This window comes from Anomaloglossus baeobatrachus, chromosome 5, assembly GCF_048569485.1.
Source record: "Anomaloglossus baeobatrachus isolate aAnoBae1 chromosome 5, aAnoBae1.hap1, whole genome shotgun sequence".
Lineage (NCBI taxonomy): Eukaryota > Metazoa > Chordata > Amphibia > Anura > Aromobatidae > Anomaloglossus > Anomaloglossus baeobatrachus.
In genome coordinates, this window is record NC_134357.1 from 592,474,128 (window position 1) to 592,500,438 (window position 26,311).

The following is a 26,311-nucleotide window of genomic DNA, read 5'->3' on the forward strand; positions in this document are numbered from 1 at the left end:
TAGGACAGCACAGAGGATTACAGGAGGGCAGCACAGAGGATTTCAGGAGGGCAGCACAGAGGATTACAGGAGAGCGGCACAGAGGATGTCAGGAGGGCAGCACAGAGGATTACAGGAGAGCAGCACAGAGGATTACAGGAGAGTGGCACAGAGGATGTCAGGAGGGCAGCACAGAGGATTACAGGAGGGCAGCACAGAGGATTACAGGAGGGCGGCACAGAGGATTACAGGAGAGCAGCACAGAGGATTTCAGGAGGGCAGCACAGAGGATTTCAGGAGGGCAGCACAGAGGATTACAGGAGGGCAGCACAGAGGATTTCAGGAGGGCAGCACAGAGGATTTCAGGAGGGCAGCTCTCCTGTGACGTCACCTTTTCCCCGATCTCGGTCTGGTCGCCCCCCGGCAGCACCTCCAGGTCGGTCAGGAGGGCGCAGGCTTCCAGAACCTTCTTGTAATTCTTCTCATTTTCGGGTCGACCAAACAGGATGTTGTCCTTGAGGGTGGAGTTCTGTATCCAGGCCTGCTGCGGGACGTAGGCCACCGAGCCCTGCGGGGAGGAGCGCAGCGTGGTACACCGGGGTCTGTACAGCTCAGGGGCTGTCACTGTGTACAATTCTACCACAGAACCATCATCCAGCCTGATCCTGCCCACACCTCCTGCACTGATACAATGCACCGACCCCTCAGCTGTGTGACGATACTGACCCGCACAGCGACGTCTCCCTCCACCTTCTCCATTTCTCCCAGCAGAGCCGACACCAGGGACGACTTTCCACAGCCGACGTGACCGACGATGGCGACCAGCGACCCGGAGGGGACCTGTAAACTGATGCTGGGAAGAGGAGGCCGAGAGTCAGAGGGGGACGGCGATGGGGGAGCGCCGATGGGGGAGCGAAGATGGGGGAGCGCCGATGGGGGAGTGCCGAAGATCTCCTCCGGATGGCGCTGCGTCTCTTACTTGTTCAGAACCGAATCGCTGGATTTCGCCCAACTGAACGTCCCGTTCTTCACCGCGATGGCCACGCCTGAGCCGGAAAAAGAGAGAGGACAGAAAGGTGCTGGATTATCAGACCTTCTGGATTATCAGATTTTATGGATTATTAGATTTTCTGGATTATCAAGCGCCAGATTAAAGCTCTGTGCCTGTGGCCCCTGCCTGGTCGGGTCCTCACCGGTCACTGACTTCTCCTTGATGACCGCAGTCGGGTCCAGTTCATCATTGGCCAAAAAGTTCTGAATCCTCTTAATGGAGACGCTGGCCTGCGGGAAAGAGAGAGGACGATCCGTCCGATAATCCACACCCCAACCTGTATACGGTATATACAGAGCGAGGGCCGGCCAACGTCTGATAATCCGCCATTTATGGGGTTCTGAGAGCAGATTAAAGGAATGAGCAGATATTTTATATTAATGGACCTGCTAGGTGTCAGATTATTGGATACTATATTAATGGACCTGCTAGGTGCCGGATTATCGGATATTATAGTAATGGACCTGCTAGGTGCCGGATTATCAGATATTATAGTAATGGATCTGCTAGGTGCTGGATTATCAGATATTATAGTAGTGGGCCTGCTAGGTACCGGATTATCGGATATTATAGTAATGGACCTGCTAGGTTCTGGATTATGAGATATTATAGTAGTGGGCCTGCTAGGTACCGGATTATTGGATATTATAGTAATGGGCCTGCTAGGTGCTGGATTATCGGATATTATAGTAATGGGCCTGCTAGGTGCTGGGTTATCAGATATTATAGTAATGGGCCTGCTAGGTGCCAGATTATCGGATATTATAGTAATGGACCTGCTAGGTGCCGGATTATCAGATATTATAGTAATGGGTCTGCTAGGTGCCAGATTATCGGATATTATAGTAATGGGCCTGCTAGGTGCTGGATTATCGGATATTATAGTAATGGGCCTGCTAGGTGCCGGATTATTGGATATTATAGTAATGGACCTGCTAGGTGCTGGATTATTGGATATTATAGTAATGGGTCTGCTAGGTGCCGGATTATCGGATATTATAGTAATGGGCCTGCTAGGTGCTGGATTATCGGATATTATAGTAATGGGCCTGCTAGGTGCCGGATTATTGGATATTATAGTAATGGGCCTGCTAGGTGCCGGATTATTGGATATTATAGTAATGGACCTGCTAGGTGCCGGATTATCAGATATTATAGTAATGGGCCTGCTAGGTGCTGGATTATCGGATATTATAGTAATGGGTCTGCTAGGTGCCGGATTATCGGATATTATAGTAATGGGCCTGCTAGGTGCCGCATTATCAGACATTATAGTAATGGACCTGCTAGGTGCCGGATTATTGGATATTATAGTAATGGACCTGCTAGGTGCTGGATTATTGGATATTATAGTAATGGGCCTGCTAGGTGCCGGATTATCGGATATTATAGTAATGGGCCTGCTAGGTGCTGGATTATCGGATATTATAGTAATGGGCCTGCTAGGTGCCGGATTATCGGATATTATAGTAATGGGCCTGCTAGGTGCCGGATTATCGGACTCCTCGTACCTGCGCCAGGTTGCTGATGACTTGAGGCAGCATATTCAGAGGAAATCTTAAGATGTTGAAGAGGGAGAGGGAGACGAACGCCTTCTCTGCGTCTAGAATGTTCTTCTCATCCACGGACACGTAAACGGCGAAAGTTGTGAGCGCCACCTGGAAAAAAGTGGAGCGTCAGCAGGACTACAAGCCTCAGCGGGCGTGCGGGGATTAGTAGTCACACACCGGTCTCACCAGGAATGGCGCGCTGGTCCATGCGAAGGTGGATAACGCGTTCAGGTACGCCGACTTCTTCAGGACGTTCAGCTCTTTGCTGCGGATTTCCAGAACCTTCTGTGAGAATGACGGCTCCCAGGCGTAAAGCTTCAGCACCTTCATCCCGTTCAGGATCTCGTTCATCAGCTTAATCCGCGAATCCTTGTACTGCATCTGCTCCACCTGCGGGAAAAACGGGGGGGAATCAGATCGGGGGTCCGGGGGATGAGCACAAGAAACAACACCAGAGACAACCAGCAGGGGGCAGCACCAGAGACATCCAGCAGAGGGAGCAGCACCATAGACATCCAGCATGGGGAGCAACACAAGAAACAACCAGCAGAGGGAGCACCAGAGACATCCAGCAGAGGGAGCAGCACCAGAGACATCCAGCAGAGGGAGCAGCACCAGAGACATCCAGCAGAGGGAGCACCAGAGACATCCAGCAGAGGGAGCAGCACCATAGACATCCAGCATGGGGAGCAACACAAGAAACAACCAGCAGAGGGAGCAGCACCAGAGACATCCAGCAGAGGGAGCAGCACCAGAGACATCCAGCAGAGGGAGCACCAGAGACATCCAGCAGAGGGAGCACCAGAGACATCCAGCAGAGGGAGCACCAGAGACATCCAGCAGAGGGAGCACCAGAGACATCCAGCAGAGGGAGCACCAGAGACATCCAGCAGAGGGAGCACCAGAGACATCCAGCAGGGGGAGCAGCACCAGAGACATCCAGCAGAGGGAGCAGCACCAGAGACATCCAGCAGAGGGAGCACCAGAGACATCCAGCAGAGGGAGCACCAGAGACATCCAGCAGAGGGAGCAGCACCAGAGACATCCAGCAGAGGGAGCAACACAAGAAACAACCAGCATGGGGAGCACCAGAGACATCCAGCAGAGGGAGCACCAGAGACACCCAGCAGAGGGAGCACCAGAGACATCCAGCAGAGGGAGCAGCACCAGAGACATCCAGCAGAGGGAGCAGCACCATAGACATCCAGCAGAGGGAGCACCAGAGACACCCAGCAGGGGGAGCACCAGAGACACCCAGCAGAGGGAGCACCAGAGACACCCAGCAGAGGGAGCAGCACCAGAGACATCCAGCAGAGGGAGCAACACCAGAGACATCCAGCAGAGGGAGCAGCACCATAGACATCCAGCAGAGGGAGCACCAGAGACATCCAGCAGAGGGAGCAGCACCAGAGACACCCAGCAGAGGGAGCACCAGAGACATCCAGCAGAGGGAGCAGCACCAGAGACATCCAGCAGAGGGAGCAACACCAGAGACATCCAGCAGAGGGAGCAGCAGAGACACCCAGCAGAGGGAGCAGCAGAGACACCCAGCAGAGGGAGCACCATAGACATCCAGCAGAGGGAGCACCATAGACATCCAGCAGAGGGAGCACCAGAGACATCCAGCAGAGGGAGCAGCACCATAGACATCCAGCAGAGGGAGCACCAGAGACACCCAGCAGAGGGAGCACCAGAGACATCCAGCAGAGGGAGCAGCACCAGAGACATCCAGCAGAGGGAGCAACACCAGAGACATCCAGCAGAGGGAGCAGCAGAGACACCCAGCAGAGGGAGCAGCAGAGACACCCAGCAGAGGGAGCACCAGAGACATCCAGCAGAGGGAGCAGCACCAGAGACATCCAGAAGGGGGAGCAGCAGAGACACCCAGCAGAGGGAGCACCAGAGACACCCAGCAGAGGGAGCACCAGAGACATCCAGCAGAGGGAGCAGCACCAGAGACATCCAGCAGAGGGAGCAGCACCAGAGACATCCAGCAGAGGGAGCAGCACCAGAGACATCCAGCAGAGGGAGCACCAGAGACATCCAGCAGAGGGAGCACCAGAGACACCCAGAAGGGGGAGCAGCAGAGACACCCAGCAGAGGGAGCACCAGAGACACCCAGCAGAGGGAGCACCAGAGACATCCAGCAGAGGGAGCAGCACCAGAGACATCCAGCAGAGGGAGCAGCACCAGAGACATCCAGCAGAGGGAGCACCAGAGACATCCAGCAGAGGGAGCACCAGAGACACCCAGCAGAGGGAGCAGCACCAGAGACATCCAGCAGAGGGAGCAGCACCAGAGACATCCAGCAGAGGGAGCACCAGAGACATCCAGCAGAGGGAGCACCAGAGACACCCAGCAGAGGGAGCAGCACCAGAGACATCCAGCAGAGGGAGCACCAGAGACATCCAGCAGAGGGAGCACCAGAGACATCCAGCAGAGGAAGCACCAGAGACATCCAGCAGAGGGAGCAGCACCAGAGACATCCAGCAGAGGGAGCACCAGAGACATCCAGCAGAGGGAGCACCAGAGACATCCAGCAGAGGGAGCACCAGAGACATCCAGCAGAGGGAGCAGCACCAGAGACACCCAGCAGAGGGAGCAGCACCAGAGACACCCAGCAGAGGGAGCACCAGAGACATCCAGCAGAGGGAGCACCAGAGACATCCAGCAGAGGGAGCACCAGAGACATCCAGCAGAGGGAGCACCAGAGACACCCAGCAGAGGGAGCACCAGAGACATCCAGCAGAGGGAGCAGCACCAGAGACATCCAGCAGAGGGAGCACCAGAGACATCCAGCAGAGGGAGCACCAGAGACATCCAGCAGAGGGAGCAGCACCAGAGACATCCAGCAGAGGGAGCAGCACCAGAGACATCCAGCAGAGGGAGCACCAGAGACATCCAGCAGAGGGAGCACCAGAGACATCCAGCAGAGGGAGCACCAGAGACATCCAGCAGAGGGAGCACCAGAGACACCCAGCAGAGGGAGCACCAGAGACATCCAGCAGAGGGAGCAGCACCAGAGACATCCAGCAGAGGGAGCAGCACCAGAGACATCCAGCAGAGGGAGCACCATAGACATCCAGCAGAGGGAGCACCAGAGACACCCAGCAGGGGGAGCACCAGAGACACCCAGCAGAGGGAGCAGCACCAGAGACATCCAGCAGAGGGAGCAGCACCAGAGACATCCAGAAGGGGGAGCAGCAGAGACACCCAGCAGAGGGAGCACCAGAGACATCCAGCAGAGGGAGCAGCACCAGAGACATCCAGCAGAGGGAGCAGCACCAGAGACATCCAGCAGAGGGAGCAGCACCAGAGACATCCAGAAGGGGGAGCAGCAGAGACATCCAGCAGGGGGCAGAGCAGCACCAGTGATCTCCAGTAGGGGGCAGAGCAGCACCAGTGATCTCCAGTAGGGGGCAGAGCAGCACCAGTGATCTCCAGTAGGGGGCAGAGCAGCACCAGTGATCTCCAGTAGGGGGCAGCAGCACCAGTATTCTCCAGTAGGGGGCAGAGCAGCACCAGTGATCTCCAGTAGGGGGCAGCAGCACCAGTGATCTCCAGTAGGGGGCAGCAGCACCAGTGATCTCCAGTAGGGAGGAGAGCAGCACCAGTTATCTCCAGTAGGGGGGAGAGCAGCACCAGTGATCTTCAGTAGGGGGCAGCAGCACCAGTGATCTCCAGTAGGGGGCAGAGCAGCACCAGCGATCTCCAGTAGGGGGCAGAGCAGCACCAGTGATCTCCAGTAGGGGGCAGCAGCACCAGTGATCTCCAGTAGGGGGCAGCAGCACCAGTGATCTCCAGTAGGGGGCAGCAGCACCAGTAATCTCCAGTAGGGGGCAGAGCAGCACCAGTGATCTCCAGTAGGGGGCAGAGCAGCACCAGTGATCTCCAGTAGGGGGGAGAGCAGCACCAGTAATCTCCAGTAGGGGGCAGCAGCACCAGTGATCTCCAGTAGGGGGCAGAGCAGCACCAGTGATCTCCAGTAGGGGGGAGAGCAGCACCAGTGATCTCCAGTAGGGGGCAGCAGCACCAGTGATCTCCAGTAGGGGGCAGAGCAGCACCAGTGATCTCCAGTAGGGGGCAGCAGCACCAGTATTCTCCAGTAGGGGGCAGAGCAGCACCAGTGATCTCCAGTAGGGGGCAGCAGCACCAGTGATCTCCAGTAGGGGGCAGAGCAGCACCAGCGATCTCCAGTAGGGGACAGAGCAGCACCAGTAATCTCCAGTAGGGGGCAGAGCAGCACCAGTAATCTCCAGTAGGGGGCAGAGCAGCACCAGTAATCTCCAGTAGGGGGCAGCAGCACCAGTGATCTCCAGTAGGGGGGAGAGCAGCACCAGTGATCTCCAGTAGGGGGCAGCAGCACCAGTAATCTCCAGTAGGGGGCAGAGCAGCACCAGTAATCTCCAGTAGGGGGCAGAGCAGCACCAGTAATCTCCAGTAGGGGGCAGCAGCACCAGTGATCTCCAGTAGGGGGGAGAGCAGCACCAGTGATCTCCAGTAGGGGGCAGCAGCACCAGTATTCTCCAGTAGGGGGCAGAGCAGCACCAGTGATCTCCAGTAGGGGGCAGCAGCACCAGTATTCTCCAGTAGGGGGCAGAGCAGCACCAGTGATCTCCAGTAGGGGGCAGCAGCACCAGTATTCTCCAGTAGGGGGCAGAGCAGCACCAGTGATCTCCAGTAGGGGGCAGCAGCACCAGTAATCTCCAGTAGGGGGCAGAGCAGCACCAGCGATCTCCAGTAGGGGGAAGCAGCACCAGTGATCTCCAGTAGGGGGCAGAGCAGCACCAGCGATCTCCAGTAGGGGGCAGAGCAGCACCAGTAATCTCCAGTAGGGGGCAGAGCAGCACCTGCGATCTCCAGTAGGGGGCAGCAGCACCAGTGATCTCCAGTAGGGGGCAGCAGCACCAGTGATCTCCAGTAGGGGGCAGCAGCACCAGTGATCTCCAGTAGGGGGCAGAGCAGCACCAGTGATCTCCAGTAGGGGGCAGAGCAGCACCAGTGATCTCCAGTAGGGGGTAGAGCAGCACCAGTGATCTCCAGTAGGGGGCAGAGCAGCACCAGTAATCTCCAGTAGGGGGCAGCAGCACCAGTGATCTCCAGTAGGGGGGAGAGCAGCACCAGTGATCTCCAGTAAGGGGGAGAGCAGCACCAGTGATCTCCAGTAGGGGGGAGAGCAGCACCAGTGATCTCCAGTAGGGGGCAGAGCAGCACCAGTGATCTCCAGTAGGGGGCAGCAGCACCAGTGATCTCCAGTAGGGGGCAGTAGCACCAGTGATCTCCAGTAGGGGGCAGCAGCACCAGTAATCTCCAGTAGGGGGCAGCAGCACCAGTGATCTCCAGTAGGGGGCAGCAGCACCAGTAATCTCCAGTAGGAGGCAGCAGCACCAGTGATCTCCAGTAGGGGGCAGAGCAGCACCAGTGATCTCCAGTAGGGGGAGAGCAGCACCAGTGATCTCCAGTAGGGGGCAGCAGCACCAGTGATCTCCAGTAGGGGGCAGCAGCACCAGTGATCTCCAGTAGGGGGCAGCAGCACCAGTGATCTCCAGTAGGGGGCAGAGCAGCACCAGCGATCTCCAGTAGGGGGCAGCAGCACCAGTGATCTCCAGTAGGGGGGAGAGCAGCACCAGTGATCTCCAGTAGGGGGCAGCAGCACCAGTGATCTCCAGTAGGGGGCAGAGCAGCACCAGTGATCTCCAGTAGGGGGCAGAGCAGCACCAGTGATCTCCAGTAGGGGGCAGAGCAGCACCAGTGATCTCCAGTAGGGGGCAGCAGCACCAGTGATCTCCAGTAGGGGGCAGCAGCACCAGCGATCTCCAGTAGGGGGCAGCAGCACCAGTGATCTCCAGTAGGGGGCAGAGCAGCACCAGTGATCTCCAGTAGGGGGCAGAGCAGCACCAGTGATCTCCAGTAGGGGGGAGAGCAGCACCAGTGATCTCCAGTAGGGGGCAGAGCAGCACCAGTGATCTGCAGTAGGGGGTAGAGCAGCACCAGTGATCTCCAGTAGGGGGCAGCAGCACCGGTGATCTCCAGTAGAGGGCAGAGCAGCACCAGTGATCTCCAGTAGGGGGCAGAGCAGCACCAGTAATCTCCAGTAGGGGGCAGCAGCACCAGTGATCTCCAGTAGGGGGCAGAGCAGCACCGGTGATCTCCAGTAGAGGGCAGCAGCACCAGTAATCTCCAGTAGAGGACTCCCCCACACATAATTATCACATTTTGGGAACATTTAGAACATTATGACGTCAGCCCTATAATCGCTGTTGCTTACCTGGAAAGCTCTGGTTTTCATGGCTATAAAGGCATTAATGGGGATGAGAAGAACCATGACGGCAACTCCGGCCAACACCGAGGGTCCTAGGGTCTGGAAGAGGAAGAGATCCAGGTCTGTACAGTCACATAAAACATGGAGTCTTCTCTCCACCAGGGGGCAGCGCAGATTTCTACTGTCTTACCTGCCAGAGAAAATACAGAGCCAGGCAGATCTGCAGAGGAGCCGACCACAGCATGTTCAGGAACGTGGTCAAGTCCTGGAAGCGCTGGGCGTCCACCGACATCAGGTTCACCACTTCTCCCACCGTGGACGAGCGCTTTGCAGCGTTAGTGATCACCAGCGACTGAGGAAACAAGATGGAAATGTAATGGTGACTCTACAAGCCATCAACTCAGGCAGATATATTCAGGGTTTGATGCCAGTAGATCAAAACTGGTGGGATATGACATCTGGACAACACTCTCCAGGTGACATCTACTAATCATGGATGGTAAACTCTCCAGGTGATATCTACTAATCATGAATTGTAGACTCTCCAGGTGACATCTACTAATCATGGATGGTAAACTCTCCAGGTGACATCTACTAATCATGGACTGTAGACACTCCAGGTGACATCTACTAATCATGGATGGTAGACTCTCCAGGTGACATCTACTAATCATGGATGGTACACTCTCCAGGTGACATCTACTAATCATAGATGGTAGACTCTCCAGGTGATATCTACTAATCATGAATTGTAGACTCTCCAGGTGACATCTACTAATCATGGACTGTAGACTCTCCAGGTGATATCTACTAATCATGGATTGTAGACTCTCCAGGTGACATCTACTAATCATGGACTGTAGACTCTCCAGGTGACATCTACTAATCTTGGATGGTAAACTCTCCAGGTGATATCTACTAATCATGGATGGTAAACTCTCCAGGTGACATCTACTAATCATGGATGGTAGACTCTCCAGGTGATATCTACTAATCATGGATGGTAGACTCTCCAGGTGACATCTACTAATCATGGATGGTAGACTCTCCAGGGGATATCTACTAATCATGGATGGTAGACTCTCCAGGTGATATCTACTAATCATGGATTGTAGACTCTCCAGGTGACATATACTAATCATGGATGGTAGACTCTCCAGGTGACATCTACTAATCATGGATGGTAGACTCTCCAGGTGACATCTACTAATCATGGATGGTAGACTCTCCAGGTGATATCTACTAATCATGGACTGTAGACACTCCAGGTGATATCTACTAATCATGGATGGTAAACTCTCCAGGTGACATCTACTAATCATGGATGGCAGACTCTCCAGGTGATATCTACTAATCATGGATGGTAGACTCTCCAGGTGACATCTACTAATCATGGATGGTAGACTCTCCAGGTGATATCTACTAATCATGGATTGTAGACTCTCCAGGTGACATCTACTAATCTTGGATGGTAGACTCTCCAGGTGACATCTACTAATCATTGATGGTAGACTCTCCAGGTGACATCTATTGATCATGAATTGTAGACTCTCCAGGTGACATCTACTAATCATGGATGGTAGACTCTCCAGGTGACATCTACTAATCATGGATGGAAGACTCTCCAGGTGATATCTACTAATCATGGACTGTAGACACTCCAGGTGATATCTACTAATCATGGATGGTAGACTCTCCAGGTGATATCTACTAATCATGGATGGTAGACTCTCCAGGTGATATCTACTAATCATGAATTGTAGACTTTCCAGGTGACATCTACTAATCATGGATGGTAGACTTTCCAGGTGATATCTACTAATCATGGATGGTAGACTCTCCAGGTGATATCTACTAATCATGGATGGTAGACTCTCCAGGTGTCATCTACTAATCATGGATGGTAGACTCTCCAGGTGATATCTACTAATTATGGATGATAGACTCTTCAGGTGATATCTACTAATCATGGATGGTAGACTCTCCAGGTGATATCTACTAATCATGGATGGTAGACTCTCCAGGTGATATCTACTAATCATGGATTGTAGACTCTTCAGGTGATATCTACTAATCATGAATTGTAGATTCTCCAGGTGACATCTACTAATCATGGATGGTAGACTCTCCAGGTGATATCTACTAATCATGGATGGTAGACTCTCCAGGTGATATCTACTAATCATGGATTGTAGACTCTCCAGGTGACATCTACTAATCATGGATGGTAGACTCTCCAGGTGACATCTACTAATCATGGATGGTAGACTCTCCAGGTGACATCTACTAATCATGGATGGTAGACTCTCCAGGTGATATCTACTAATCATGGACTGTAGACACTCCAGGTGATATCTACTAATCATGGATGGTAGACTCTCCAGGTGATATCTACTAATTATGGATGGTAGACTCTCCAGGTGATATCTACTAATCATGGATTGTAGACTCTTCAGGTGATATCTACTAATCATGAATTGTAGACTTTCCAGGTGACATCTACTAATCATGGATGGTAGACTTTCCAGGTGATATCTACTAATCATGGATGGTATCTCCAGGTGATATCTACTAATCATGGATGGTAGACTCTCCAGGTGATATCTACTAATCATGGCTGGTAGACTCTCCAGGTGATATCTACTAATCGGATGGGGTAGACTCTCTAGGTGATATCTACTAATCATGGATGGTAGACTCTCCAGGTGATATCTACTAATCATGGATGGTAGACTATGGGCTATATCCAATAATTATGGATAGTAGACTGTATGGGCAATATGTATTAATCATGTAGACTCTATGGGTGGTGTCTACTAATCAAAGGTGATACATTCTATGAATTATTTCTACTAATCATGGATGGTGGCCTCTACCAGTGATATCATGGATGGGTGCAGAATCCATACACCTCTCATATTTTGCACCCTTTTCTTACCTTCCTGTATATGATACCAGTGATAGCGCTTCGTAGCCGCATTCCTGTGACGAAGCAGTAGTGGAAATGTTGGTGGAGTATCAACGTTTGGGTTATAGAGGAGAGAAACATCAAGGCCGCAATACAGAATCCCCACCAGGCAGGAGCTTGGTCATCCTTGATGAACATGATGAGAATGCTGGAACAGGCATGATATAAGTAATAATGAAGGCAGTATAAACCCTAATTGAATTGGCCCCAAAGATGTTGTTTAGGTTACGCACCTTAGTAACTGGGGGTTCACAAAAGACAAGAGGTCCTGAAACAGCTTGAAAATGGAACCAATTAAAAAGAAAGGTCCAAACGCCCTCAGCAGAACTTTTAGGAAGGACGGCTCTTTCCTCTTTTTGCTGTTCTCGATCAGAACATCGGACTCGTTGGGCTTCTCTTCCACATGGTTCATCTCTATCTCCTGAGTCTTGGTGACCGTCTCTTCACTCATCCTGCAAAATGAAAGAGTTATGGGGGATTTTGTAGTTTTGCCTTCAGTGTTGATCCAAAAGGACATAATTTTTAGATATTAGAGGTTAGATATCGGCAAGAACGTAAGCGAATACTTCAGTTTATCCACCTCAGCGTGGTCCCATGATATATATTGTACCTTATCTTGTTCTTTTCCTTTTCCCATTCTTTAATCAGTTTCGAAACGACTATTTTCGAGGTATCACCTTCATTTAAAGACCAGAGGTCCTTTTCTTCCAGAGGTCTCTTGTAGCCCAAAATGGCCATCCTAAGTGGGCAGATAATATCAAGTCAATCAGAAATGTAGATACTAGCAAGGTGTTTAGAGGTTGATAATGAGAAACTGCTGTCACTTAGGTGGGAGATGGTCTCCTGATCATGAACAAAAGGCTGTCTGCATGAGCAGGACTCCCGGATGGGCACTGGAAGACCTCAAGGACTCGTGAAAGCAAGGGAATATTTGAAGGTTGTCAGTCACTAATGAGCTCAGGAAGGTCTCAGTGTTGTTGGTCATTCACTGATTGGTATTAGAAGGTCTCAAAGGCTCTATGAAGAACAGAGAAGGTCTACAGTCTGTAAATCACTCACGGATGGGCATGAGAAGATCTCAAAGACTCCCTGATGAACAGGGAAGGTCTACAGTCTATCAATAACTCACTGATAAGTATTGGAAGGTCTCAAGGACTCGTGAAGGGAAAGTTTGAAGGTTGTCAGTCACTAATGAGCTGAGGAAGGTCTCGAAGTTGTCAATCACTCACTGATGGGTATGAGAAGGTCCCTTAGGCTCCATAATGAACAAGGAAGGTCTACAGTCTGTAAATCACTCAATAATGGGCATGAGAAGATCTCAAAGACCATTTGATGAAGAGGCAAGGTCTACAGTCTGTAAATCACTCACTGATGGGCATGATAAGGACTCAGACTCCCTTATGAACAGGGATGGTCTATAAATTGTCTAGAGGGTGTCAAGACTGTCAATCACTATTGGTATTCATAGAAAGGTCTCATGGTTGTCAATAACTCACTGATGGGCGGGAGAAGGTGTCAAGGCACAGAAAGGGATGTCACTCCCTATTGGGCAGGGTAAGGACTGAAGGCTTATGGTGGGTGCTAGGAAGCCCCCAAAAGGAAATAAGCCATTGGCCAAAGATGACTTCTCTGAATCTTTTGCCCACGTAGACTTCTTGAGGGTAGAACTTACTTGGTGAACCACCAAAATGTTAATCTTGATAGAAATCCAGCGTCTGCCTCTGGACAGGGATTCTGTGGAGGAGATTTTCATGTCATTCAGGATGGGGCAGATTGCAGATCAGTAGCATATACAGACTTAGCGGTGTGTATAGACTCACATTGTCCGATCTGACGGGCGAGAAGAACGGCGGTGCCTCCTTGAAGCAGGAGAGAATAAGCTCCACCACAAGCAGAGAGAAATAAATAAAGAATGTGGTAAAACGGAATCGGTCCTTCACACCCTAAACACAAGAAAGATCCAAAGATCGGTCATTCATGGTGATGGTCTCCAGTGACCACAACTCCATCTCCTCCTCGTTACCTCATTGACTGAAGACAAGACTTTTGAGCGGAATGGAATAATGGCGGACAGCGTGGCAAGGAACCAGAAGATTATCAGCACCCCGGAAGACTGGACGCCGCGCAGCCTCTCATACTGGATGAGGATGGTCGCCGTAATCTGGAAATAAGAGGTGCTCAACAATTACCACCACCAATATCAATATCTACATTGATGTGGACGGAGATCGGGGAGACCAATACAAACCATGGTTATTCCGACGAGCAGCGGGGTGACGAAGTACACCGGGGGAGGGGGCTCATTCTGGACTAGAGAATGGAAGGAATAAAACAGGTCGGCCCAGCACACGCACCACAACAGCACCCCGAAGAGCTGTAGAGCAGAAAGCAATGTGTTACCCCACCGGTCAGTCCAGGGGTCATACGTCCGCGGCGCTCACCCTCCCCCACCTACCGTCTTGGCTTTGCTCAGCATGGACAGTACGATATATCCCTTCCGATTATACTTTAAATAAATAATATAAAATGGCAGTGCGACCCAGAGGTAGATGACGGGGACCCAGGCGATGACCGTGTTCTGGAAGCATAGCGTCACGTCCGGCCGGTCTGTGTACAACGTCAGGTTGGAGTCCTGAAAAAGAAAAAACAGCAACTCAATAGGGGACTGTGAACCATGAGACCACCTTAGTACCCCGGCCGGCAGCCCTCGGCCTACACCCACGACCCAGAGGTTACATCCATGTGAGAAGATCAGATGGCCTCCTTGCTGATGGTTTCCAATTAACAAGTCTATTATCATCATCATCGGAAGCCTGCATGCTGATGGTTTCCATTTGGCAAGAGAAACTTTGAATCCTGGCCCCTGAAAGTGTCCTTTATTAGTAAGCCATGGTTGAGGCCATTAGTGTATGAATTTCCCTAATCCCCACCGAGAGCGGGCGCGGTGCTCGGCACTTACAAAGCTGCGACTTTACCTTTATTGTTCTCCTCCTGTTTTTTTTTTCCTTTCAAATAATATGCAAAAAATAAAAAACAGGAACGAAGAAGAAAACAACAACAGCAAAACGTCCTGAGAACAATGGAGAAGTGTCGTTACAGTCGCACCATGCAAATCACGGCTGATTAATAGGGCGTCATACGCGATTTGTCCAGAAGGGGCGCCGTGTTAATGGAATTAGTGGTTCGTTAGGGTCCGGCCTGGATTTTCTGTGTCCCATAACTCACCCCAATGATAAATGACAGAAATCCGCCTTCTTACCATCTAACAATATCTTGGCAGGAGGCCGAATTCACGGCGTCGTCCTTGTGAGGTTCATGGTATAAAATATCTGAATGAGCTCATAGACGTGTGGCAGAAAGCCCAGATGTAATAATGGTGACTAATGAAGGTAACATAATAGTGAGGTAAGAGGCCTCGGCTAGCGGAGGGCGATACATCTGGATACTATATATTGTTACTGCTCTTACTGTAAAGAATCCTGTACATATACTGCAGTGATGAACTGTAAACACATCTCATCCTTTAATTGTTGTAAATACTCATTTAATTGGGTCACTTTAATACTTCTACTCCACTTCTCTTACTGTAAAGAATCCTTTACTCGAACTATATGATGCCTCATGGTGTAAACACATATCTCACCATTAATTACGGTATATAACCTAAATGTTTTTAAATTCTTTAAACATCTACATATCCACTTCTGTTACTGTAAAGAATCCATAACACATGATATGCAATTGTTAGGTTTTAATGCTGCATGTCCAAAGAATCGCACTAGGTCTTTACTAAAAGGGAGTTGAAAACTACTACTCCACATCAGTTCAGCTCTTAGTATAAAGAATTCCTTTATGTGGAACAGCAATGAGGAGTAGAGCTGGATTTGCAGGACAGCAGGTGGATCAGCAAAGCTGGAAGTACCGGATACAGCAGAGCCAAATGTGGAATTGCAGAGACAAGCTAGGAAGTATGATGGTACAGCAGAGATGAGGGTGCGGACAGAACCTTAGAATTGCAGAGACAAGCTAGGAAGTATGATGGTACAGCAGAGATGAGGGTGCGGACAGAACCTTATAATTGCAGGAGACAAGCTAGCAGGTATGATGATACAGCAGAGATGAGGGTGCGGACAGAACCTTAGAATTGCAGAGACAAGCTAGGAAGTATGATGATACAGCAGAGATGAGGGTGCGGACAGAACCTTAGAAATGCAGAGATAAGCTAGCAGGTATGATGGTACAGCAGAGATGAGGGTGCGGACAGAACCTTAGAATTGCAGAGACAAGCTAGCAGGTATGATGATACAGCAGAGATGAGGGTGCGGACAGAACCTTAGAATTGCAGAGACAAGCTAGGAAGTATGATGATACAGCAGAGATGAGGGTGCAGACAGAACCTTAGAAATGCAGAGATAAGCTAGCAGGTATGATGGTACAGCAGAGATGAGGGTGCGGACAGAACCTTAGAATTGCAGAGACAAGCTAGGAAGTATGATGATACAGCAGAGATGAGGGTGCGGACAGAACCTTAGAATTGCAGACACAAGCTAGGAAGTATGATGATACAGCAGAGGTGAGAGTGCGGACTGAACCTTGGAATTGCATAGACAAGCAAGCAGGTATGATGATATAGCAGAGATGAGAGTGCGGACAGAACCTTATAATTGCAGAGACAAGTAAGCTAGCAGGTATGATACAGCAGAGATGAGGATGCGGACAGAACCCTAGAATTGCAGACAAAAGCTAGCAGGTATGGTGATACAGCAGAGATGAGGGTGCGGACAGAACCTTAGAATTGTAGAGACAAGTAAGCTGGCAGGTATGATACAGCAGAGTTGAGGGTGCGGACAGAATCTTATAATTGCAGAGACAAGTCAGCTAGCAGGTATGATGATACAGCAGAGCTGAGGGTGCAGACTGAACCTTATAATTGCAGAGACAAGTAAGCTAGCAAGTATCATGGTACAGCAGAGTTGAGGGTGCGGACAGAACCTTAGAATTGCAGAGACAAGTAAACTGGAAGGTATGATACAGCAGAGATGAGGGTGCGGACAGAACCTTATAATTGCAGACACAAGCTAGCAGGTATGATGATACAGCAGAGATGAGAGTGCGGACAGAACCTTATAATTGCAGAGACAAGTAAGCTAGCAGGTATGATATAGCAGAGATGAGGGTGTGGACAGAACCTTATAATTGCAGACACAAGCTAGCAGGTATGATGATACAGCAGAGATGAGGGTGCGGACAGAACCTTATAATTGCAGACACAAGCTAGCAGGTATGATGATACAGCAGAGATGAGAGTGCGGACAGAACCTTATAATTGCAGAGACAAGTAAGCTAGCAGGTATGATATAGCAGAGATGAGGGTGTGGACAGAACCTTATAATTGCAGACACAAGCTAGCAGGTATGATGATACAGCAGAGATGAGGGTGCGGACAGAATCTTATAATTGCAGAGACAAGTAAGCAGAATCTTATAATTGCAGAGACAAGTAAGCTAGTATGTATGATGATACAGCAGAGTTTAGGGTGCAGAGAACACTAAGGAACAGCAGAAATAAGTTGGTGGTATGAGATGTTTGCTGGCACTCAGATACTACTGAGTAGATATTCAGACCCGTGGTTGTAGCAGAGCCAAGAGAGAAGTGTGGCTTGATTAATAGAATGCTTGTGGTAGCAGCATGGACTACTAACCTGAATACTCAGGTGATGTGCAGCCACCTGAGCCGGCCTTAAAAGTCTTTGGATGATAACATCAGAGGTACATGTCAGGTTATCATAGTACCCTGTGTCAGCCTAGCTCAGAGGGAAGACCATAGGAGAAGGAAGAACCAGAACCTGGCACTGGAGCCGGGACCGTTCAGTCCAAGCAGAAAATAGCAAGATGGTGACCATCCATGGCAAACGCTAGAAGGTCGTGGGGCCACGTTCAGGGGTTCTTCACTATTAGCCTCTGTCCCAATGGTGTAACCCTAAGATCACACAACTAGTCTCATGAAGAGAGCAGCGTTGTGGTTTTGAGAGTTCTGTCACTTGTTTCTAGGCACGAGCACTGCTTTCTAAACCTCACAGAAGAAAACGTGAGGAACGTGTGGCTGTGAGCTTCTGACCGCAAGTCTACCAGCCCTTCCTCTTTTTGTGGTACCGTGCAATAAAGTCAAACAGAGGAGATTATCGATAGATGGGAACGGTAACAGAAATGGAAACCAGTTGGATCTTTTTTTCCCATCCAGAAGACATGGAGGAACCATAGACTTCAATGCTCAGATTATCATCAGACGTCATGTATCATGACAGGACATGCTCAGATTATCATCAGACGTCATGTATGTGCCTCAATCTGGGCACTTAGTGCTATCACCAATCTGATACCTGCACCACCAAGACACCAACGAGATCGAAGGATGCAGACTTTCCGAGTAGAATATTGTCCACCCACCATTATTTTGGTCTTCATCTACTCTTTCGTAGGGAACACTGCCCTAAATACCCAGACAAGGGGGCTCTGTACTTTCCTAGACACCACTCAATACGGGCAAGGATCAATAATTCTGAGACTGTGATGTCTACAGACGAGGGTCTTTGGTTTGGCTTGTACCCAGAGTCACATTCCGATACTCCTTACTTTGGTCATTGACTTGGACATCTATTGAGTCAACAGAGAGACAGTTTATTTCTTTCGGGGAGCATTATCCAAAACAGTCACTACTCCCCACCTTCTGGATCTGCCCATGGAATATTAATAACTATGTTTTCCCGAGCTTGTGATCTGGTTAATATAAGGACGAAGACCTGCAGTCATGTGATGTTTATTGTGAAAATATATAAATCATTCGTCACATGACATATAGAGGTGAAGCACCGAGTTCAATGACCTCGAAGCTCGATGCTCATTCATGGGTCTTATCAACTTGGTGGACATGTGTTAAGTTTGGAAAACCTATTAGAGAATCTAAAGGCCCTGTCACACACAGAGATAAATCTGTGGCAGATCTGTGGTAGATCTGTGGTTGCAGTGAAATTGTGGACAATCAGTGGCAGGTTTGTGGTTGTGTACAAATGGAAAAATATGTCCATGATTTCACTGCAACCACAGATCTGCCAAAGATTTATCTCTGTGTGTGACGGGGCCTTAAAGCTGATAGTCCAGGATTGTTGACTCTGGAGGACTACATTGCCGATCACTGGAGGTCTCAATAGAGGAACAAATTGTAATCAGCTTATAAACCCTTCCGACAAGTAGGGATTGTCCAAGTCAAGAGCCTTTTATCGTAAGAGAACCAAAAACAAGAGATTGGTAGAAGCTTAGGATTTGAAAGACCCACTGACCCTGACCAGATTTCCATGGAATCGTAAGAGAGCCACGAATCAGGCAATAAAGGATCCAAAAGATTGAGAGAAGCTTAGGATCTCAAACACCCACTGACCCTAAGTAGATCTCTATGGAATCGTAAGAGAACCTCAAATCAGGCAATCCAAAGGATCCAAAAGATTGGGTGAAGTTTAGGATTCGAAAGGCCCACTGACTCTGACCATGGATGTCCACCACAGGCCAGATGTGGTCCTCCTTGGTCATCATAACGTTTTACTTCTCGCTTCCATCGGGTGGGTTGAAGCTGTTGACGGATGATCGTTCTGCCCACAGCCATTGAATGATTGTGACTTAATTTTACTAAGTAGTCACCCGACTCCTGAAAAACAACCTCCGTGTCATCACAACATCCACCTTCCAAGGATCAACATTTCAACTCTTCGGGGCAGATTTTCCCTACGGTCGACAATCTCTTTGCAACTTTTTTCCCAAGTGTTTGCTCATCTGCAGTCATCCTGAACCCGACCCCAAAAAGTGATGAGAAAATTGTACATTTCTGTAATTTCTTACTAAATTAAATAAAGATATTTATAATCTTGAGTATTTGACGCCTCCCGGCACCGCCTGTCTCCGGCCCCGGTATGCCGCTGCAGAAGGAGCTGTCCGCTGTGTTAATATTTAATTCTGATGAATGTTCTCTTACGATCCGATGCTGCTCACGGCGTGAAGAAATATGGAGCTGTCTGGACGGTGACATCATCGCTAATATATGTGCAGGTAGATTTATTTTCACAGGCGGTAATGTAACTAATCAGGGGAAAAACTGCTGGCAGGTTTCACGTCTGGACTCAATCTACACTTTCCGTTCTGATGTTTTTGTATCACCAGGTACTAGTCAGGAGCCATAACATGGGGCCAACTGTAAAATCTGGGATGGAATGATTGTTATCCGTTAATGTGTATAAACGTCCGGATCATCGTTATCACTACAGTCAGATTGGATGATCCCGATCTGCACATCAGCGAAAAGATGGTGAACTTTCCAGGCGCAATCATCGGAAATATTACAGGGCTGTCGCTGTGCGCTGTAAACGGGCAGCACAATAAGATGTCACAGAATCATTCTGTGCAGCAAATACTAAACAAATGATGAACCGCACAGATACAACAGACAAGATATGTGAGAGACAGCTATACGATAAATGTATTATTATTATTGGGGAATCCTCCATAGTCAACCAATCACTACTGGTCGGTAGACTGTATCGGGCCCACTCGTGTTTTTGGTGGCTGCCGCCAGCTGTGAGATATTTTGGCTGCAGTTATTTTAATTATGAGCAGATATTCACTTGGTTGAGCTTCACGGCACCAATCATCTCCTCCTCGTTGCTCGTTGAAGGGTCTGCACTACATTTGTAGCACCAGCCATGGAGGAGATGTCAACAAATCTACTGAAGCCTTTAGAGCCTGTGTTATAGATCTCAGTATAAGATTCTGTGACGCCCCTGGACTATCAGGTCGTCACAGGGTACTGCACAAGCTACCCTTCCGTGCAGTATTCCACCTCCCTCTTGGTTCTGGGTCTCTACTTAAGTGGTGTTGCCTCTAACAGCAAATCAAAATCCTAGAGACACCCTGCACCACACCCACCAGACACACCAGTGGATGGCTTGAGAAGAATAGAGTCGCCCACCTCGGGGGTCAGGGACGGGAGGTGAGGAGTGTAGAGAGTTGAGTAGAGGGAGTGAGTGAAGTAGCCCTCGAGCTGAGAGGAGCTCAGAGGAGGTCGGGAGTGAGGACTCCTGAAGGAACTGTCTAGGTTGCAGACGGTGGTCTGGGCCTAGAGGAGTCAAACCCCCGATCGCAGGGGATTGTGGCGAGGTGCTCGGACCCGTCGAGGAGGACGGCCGGCAGCCTGGCCCTGTCACCGGTATGGGACCGAAGTAACGACGGGAAACACGGACCCTATGTCGGGGAGTAGCTTCAGGCAACCCGACAATTAACCTCAGGAGAACAGAGCCTTCACGATCCATTCCCACCCACTCCAGAATCGGGGCATTAGCGCAACGAGGGGGGTAGGACTTTCCAACCAAAACGGTCCAGAAAATCTCAAGCGTGAGCCCTAAGAGCAAGCTCCCTTACTTAGCCATAGAAGGGAGCGGGGCCCGGCTAGTTCCAAGCTACCGGCCCATCAAGTTGAAGTCTAAACTAAGTGCCAGGTGGCAGGTCGCCGCCCACCAGGCAGCACCACTTGGGGACGGGACCCGGACGAGCTCCCCTCAGCGGCAGCGGTACCCAGAGACTTGGTTTACCCAGTTGTCGGTGTCTGCTTATGAACTGAGTGAGTACGAGAGTGACCCCTTCATCCCCACGACACTACCCCCTTCACCGAGTCCCGGGGAATCACCTATCCGTGGAGGGTTACAACACCTTGCTGCCCCCGCTCCATCATCCCCGGGTACTCCCAACAGCAGCGGCGGTACTCCCAATTACCACACACCACGGGTGGTGTCACGAACTAGAACTCCCCTGTAAATACCCCCATTCTTCATTTGAGTGTGGCCGCTAGCCCCCGGGTCCAGAGACCCTCGAGCTACGAATAATCACTCCCGGATCCGAACGGTTCGACCGCTGCAGGGGTGGCACAATTTTACAGCGTGATCGGCTGATCACTGAGGACCCTATAGCACCTACATGACCTGAAGCATAGTCACCTAGTGAAATATTCAGTATTCGGTTCCTCTCGGCATCACATAACCACTGTGATGTTTTAAGAGGGTCCACTCGGGAAGTTTGGCCAGTTATGTCCACCATTATTACTGGTTTTCAGATTTCCATGTCTTCGTTAAACGTTGAGCGCCACTTTTCGAAGCCTTTGACGAGGTCATGACACGGCACCAATTAGAAGTTCTGTGTCAATACGCCAGCTCCGTACTCTATAGACCTTCTAATCCCATTAACCGGCTTATTTTCCACCCACAGAGCACTAAATGTCAACAGCAGGTAGAGAACGCTGGCATCTGTGAATAGAGGAGGTGGGCGGAAAATGAGCTGCACGTAAAAGAGCTTTCTCCAGCTGCCAGATCACTGACAAGCCCAGTCTGTAGGGAATATTAATGTTATTTCTGTCAAATTCCGAGTTGTTGTATCCTCCGTAGCCACTATTCCTAAGTGCTGTCCCCACTCCCGACTCTGCTATGTCAAGGTACATACCTGCAGACACTAGTCTACTGCTCCTGTTCATACATTTAGCTCAAGTATTCCTCACTGATCCATACGCCGTGCATAAATCCAGGTATTGACTGACTGATCCAGCCCATGCAACTCCGCTGCGTCAACACCTCCGGTCCGCGCTGTGCACCCTGATCTATGACCTAGTGAATCCACTTCATTGAGGACACCATAACAGGTCTCCTGACCAGCTCAGCTGCATCAACACCTCCAGCCGTGCTGTCCACCCTGATCTATGACCTAGTGAATCCACCTAACCGAAGGCACCATAACAGGTCTCCTGACCATCTCAGCTGCATCAACACCTCTGGTCTGTGCTGCTCACCCTACTCTATGACCTAGTGAATCCAGCTTACTGAGGGTGCCATACCATGTCTCCTGACCAGCTCAGCTGCATCAACACCTCCAGTCTGTGCTGCACACCCTGATCTATGATTTAGTGAATCCAGCTCACCGAGGGCTCCATAACAGTCTCCTGACCAGCTCTGCTGCATCATCACCTCCAGTCTGTGCTGCGCACATTTATCTATGATCTGGTGAATCCATCTCACCGAGGGAACCATAACAGGTCTCCTGACCAGCTCAGCTGCATCATCACCTCCGGTCTGTGCTGCTCACCCTGATCTATGACCTAGTGAATACACCCAGCAGGTCTCCTGACCAGCTAAATTGTGGCAACAGCAAACCCAGATCTGGCCATGTTCAAAAGGTATTGGGAGCAGGGGTGAGGCTGCTTTTACTATAGAAGGACCTTTTTCCTCTACCGTTCTAATCCTCCTTCTATATTCTCTCCACATAAACATTATGAATCGTATAAAACCACAGACATGTGAATGTACCATCTAGATGTGGCCTAAATACAGGCTTGGTATAATAAAGGCCTCGCCCACGAATGTACCAGCTAGAAAGGGCACATCTGATATACAATAATTAGAATAATTATCATTTGTGAAAGAAAAACAAGAAATGGAGCTTCAGAGTTCAACGAGACGGAGAGATAAAATAAATTGCTGCAGAGTGTTTGATTTATTGCTCCACAAGGCAATATATATATTATATAGCTGCCTCCTGTAGATAAGCGCCTCCTGTAGATAAGCCCCTCCTGTAGATAAGCCCCTCCTGTAGATAAGCCCCTCCTGTAGATAAGCCCCTCCTGTAGATAAGCCCCTCCTGTAGATAAGCTCTTCCTGTAGATAAGACCCTCCTGTAGATAAGCCCCTCCTGTAGATAAGCCCCTTCTGTAGATAAGCGCTTCAAGTAGATAAGCCCTTCCTGTAGATAAGCTCCTCCTGTAGATAAGCCCCTCCTGTAGATAAGCCCCTCATGTAGATAAGCCCCTCCTGTAGATAAGCCCTTCCTGTAGATAAGCCCTTCCTGTAGATAAGCCCCTTCTGTAGATAAGCCCCTCCTGTAGATAAGCACCTCCTGCAGATAAGCCCCTCCTGTAGATAAGCACCTCCTGCAGATAAGCCCCTCCTGTAGATAAGCCCATCCTGTAGATAAGCGCTTCAAGTAGATAAGCCCCTCCTGTAGATAATCCCCTCCTGTAGATAAGCCCATCCTGTAGATAAGCACCTCCTGCAGATAAGCCCCTCCTGTAGATAAGCGCCTCCTGTAGATAAGCCCATCCTGTAGATAAGCGCTTCAAGTAGATAAGCCCCTCCTGTAGATAAGCCCCTCCTGTAGATAAGCCCATCCTGTAGATAAGCCCCTCCTGTAGATAAGCCCATCCTGTAGATAAGCGCTTCAAGTAGATAAGCCCCTCCTGTAGATAAAAGCATCCTGTAGATAAGCCCCTCCTGTAGATAAGCTCCTCCTGTAGATAAGCACCTCCTGTAGATAAGCACCTCCTACAGATAAGCCCCTCCTACAGATAAGCCCCTCAAGTAGATAAGCCCCTCAAGTAGATAAGCCCCTCCTGTACATAAGCCCCTCAAGTAGATAAGCCCCTCAAGTAGATAAACCCCTCCTGTAGATACGCGCCTCCTGTAGATAAGCGCCTCCTGCAGAAAAGCGCCTCCTGCAGAAAAGCCCCTCTTGCAGATATGCGCCTCCTGCAGATAAGCCCCTCCTGCAGATAAGCCCCTCCTGTAGATAAGCACCTCCTGCAGATAAGCGCCTCCTGCAGATAAGCCCCTCCTGCAGATAAGCCCCTCTTGTAGATAAGCACCTCCTGCAGATAAGCGCCTTCCTACAGATAAGCCCTTCCTACAGATAAGCCCCTCAAGTAGATAAGCTCCTCCTGCAGATAAGCCCCTCCTGCAGATAAGCCCCTCCTGTAGATAAGCCTCTGCTGTAGATAAGCCCTTCCTGTAGATAAGCCCTTCCTGTAGATAAGCCCTTCCTGTAGATAAGCCCCTCCTGTAGATAAGCCCCTCCTGTAGATAAGCCCCTCCTGTAGATAAGCCCTTCCTGTAGATAAGCCCCTCCTGTAGATAAGCTCCTCCTGTAGATAAGCACCTCCTGTAGATAAGCCCCTCCTACAGATAAGCCCCTCCTACAGATAAGCCCCTCAAGTAGATAAGCCCCTCAAGTAGATAAGCCCCTCCTGTACATAAGCCCCTCAAGTAGATAAGCCCCTCAAATAGATAAGCCCCTCCTGTAGATAAGCGGCTCCTGCAGAAAAGCGCCTCCTGCAGAAAAGCCCCTCTTGCAGATAAGCGCCTCCTGCAGATAAGCCCCTCCTGCAGATAAGCCCCTCCTGCAGATAAGCCCCTCCTGCAGATAAGCCCCTCCTGTAGATAAGCACCTCCTGCAGATAAGAGCCTTCCTACAGATAAGCCCTTCCTACAGATAAGCCCCTCAAGTAGATAAGCCCCTCAAATAGATAAGCTCCTCCTGCAGATAAGCCCCTCCTGCAGATAAGCCCCTCCTGTAGATAAGCTCCTCCTGCAGATAAGCCCCTCCTGCAGATAAGCCCCTCCCCGTAGATAAGCCCCTCCTGTAGATAAGCTCCTCCTGTAGATAAGGCCCTCCTGTAGATAAGGCCCTCCTGCAGATAAGGCCCTCCTGCAGATAAGCCCCTCCCAGTAGATAAGCTCATCCTTGTAGGCAAACTTGTCTTGTATATAGGCCCCTCCTGCAGATAGGCCCTCCTGTAGGAGGGGGTAGACTCCAGGGAAAGTTTTCTGGAGGACTTCAGATAGGGCCCCGCTTGTGACTAGAACAGACCTATGGTCTGAGAGGTCATCAAGGCCGAATGCAGTGATTGACCCAAGGCAAGAAAAAGGAGAAAGGAGACCTTTTGAGATACCGTGATCCTAATGTGGGCTGGGACAGAGAACTCAAGACAGCAATGAAGCTAGTGACTCACTTGGGCCCCCAGCCAGAAGGGTCCAGAGGACGGGACTTTAGTGACAAGGCCCCAAGGTAATGGGATAGGACAGACTGATACATGATAGGAGCTGACTTTCACAGGCGGTGTCTTCCCAAGCGTTGCGAGCATAAGGCTCTTCACTGTTACTATTGGCAAACCCTCTACTCTCCTCCACCATCAGGAGCAGAGACGTGGAGCCATGGAGAGGGAAAGTGACCATCACAAATTGGACTGTTGAGCTGGGCTGGGCTGGGTTGTACTGGGACTCACAGGTCCAGTAAGATTGGGAAGAACCCAGAGGGAGCGGAGAATGCGTATGATAACACTCTGGAAAACTGGAACGTGCTGGAAGTTAAGTGCCGCCATCTCGTGTATAAAGTTGAAACAAAGACTGTTAATTAAATTGTTCAGTTAAAGTCAACTAATGGTCTCCTCATTTGTCTGAATCGTCATCGGATCCTGGCCAGCTGAACCGAACAGTTACATGTAGCCTACACTGGTGTATGACCTACACAACACAAGTCCACACACCAAGCCAGGACCATGACTTGCATGTAGCGCGCAAGGGCGTATGGAGTCATTCCCTCGCCCACGATTACTGCCCCTTAACACCCTACATTTGGTGTAGTCGACAG

The 26,311-nt window shown here is 50.1% G+C and overlaps 1 protein-coding gene across 1 annotated transcript in view; it reads right to left on the reverse strand.

Annotated features, from left to right (window-relative positions):
* ABCC3 (ATP binding cassette subfamily C member 3) overlaps positions 1 to 26,311 on the reverse strand; it is a 64,824-nt gene that overhangs the window by 17,763 nt on the left and 20,750 nt on the right. The window contains exons 2-17 of the mRNA XM_075351483.1: positions 14,266 to 14,442; positions 14,059 to 14,184; positions 13,834 to 13,971; positions 13,631 to 13,753; positions 13,483 to 13,544; positions 12,421 to 12,549; positions 12,044 to 12,262; positions 11,781 to 11,958; positions 9,033 to 9,194; positions 8,849 to 8,941; positions 2,767 to 2,970; positions 2,542 to 2,688; positions 1,173 to 1,260; positions 959 to 1,025; positions 706 to 832; positions 371 to 547 (exon numbers count right to left, since the gene is read on the reverse strand). Of these exons, the coding sequence (XP_075207598.1) occupies positions 371 to 547; positions 706 to 832; positions 959 to 1,025; positions 1,173 to 1,260; positions 2,542 to 2,688; positions 2,767 to 2,970; positions 8,849 to 8,941; positions 9,033 to 9,194; positions 11,781 to 11,958; positions 12,044 to 12,262; positions 12,421 to 12,549; positions 13,483 to 13,544; positions 13,631 to 13,753; positions 13,834 to 13,971; positions 14,059 to 14,184; positions 14,266 to 14,442 (2,217 nt within the window). The remainder of the gene's footprint in view (positions 1 to 370; positions 548 to 705; positions 833 to 958; positions 1,026 to 1,172; positions 1,261 to 2,541; positions 2,689 to 2,766; positions 2,971 to 8,848; positions 8,942 to 9,032; positions 9,195 to 11,780; positions 11,959 to 12,043; positions 12,263 to 12,420; positions 12,550 to 13,482; positions 13,545 to 13,630; positions 13,754 to 13,833; positions 13,972 to 14,058; positions 14,185 to 14,265; positions 14,443 to 26,311) is intronic.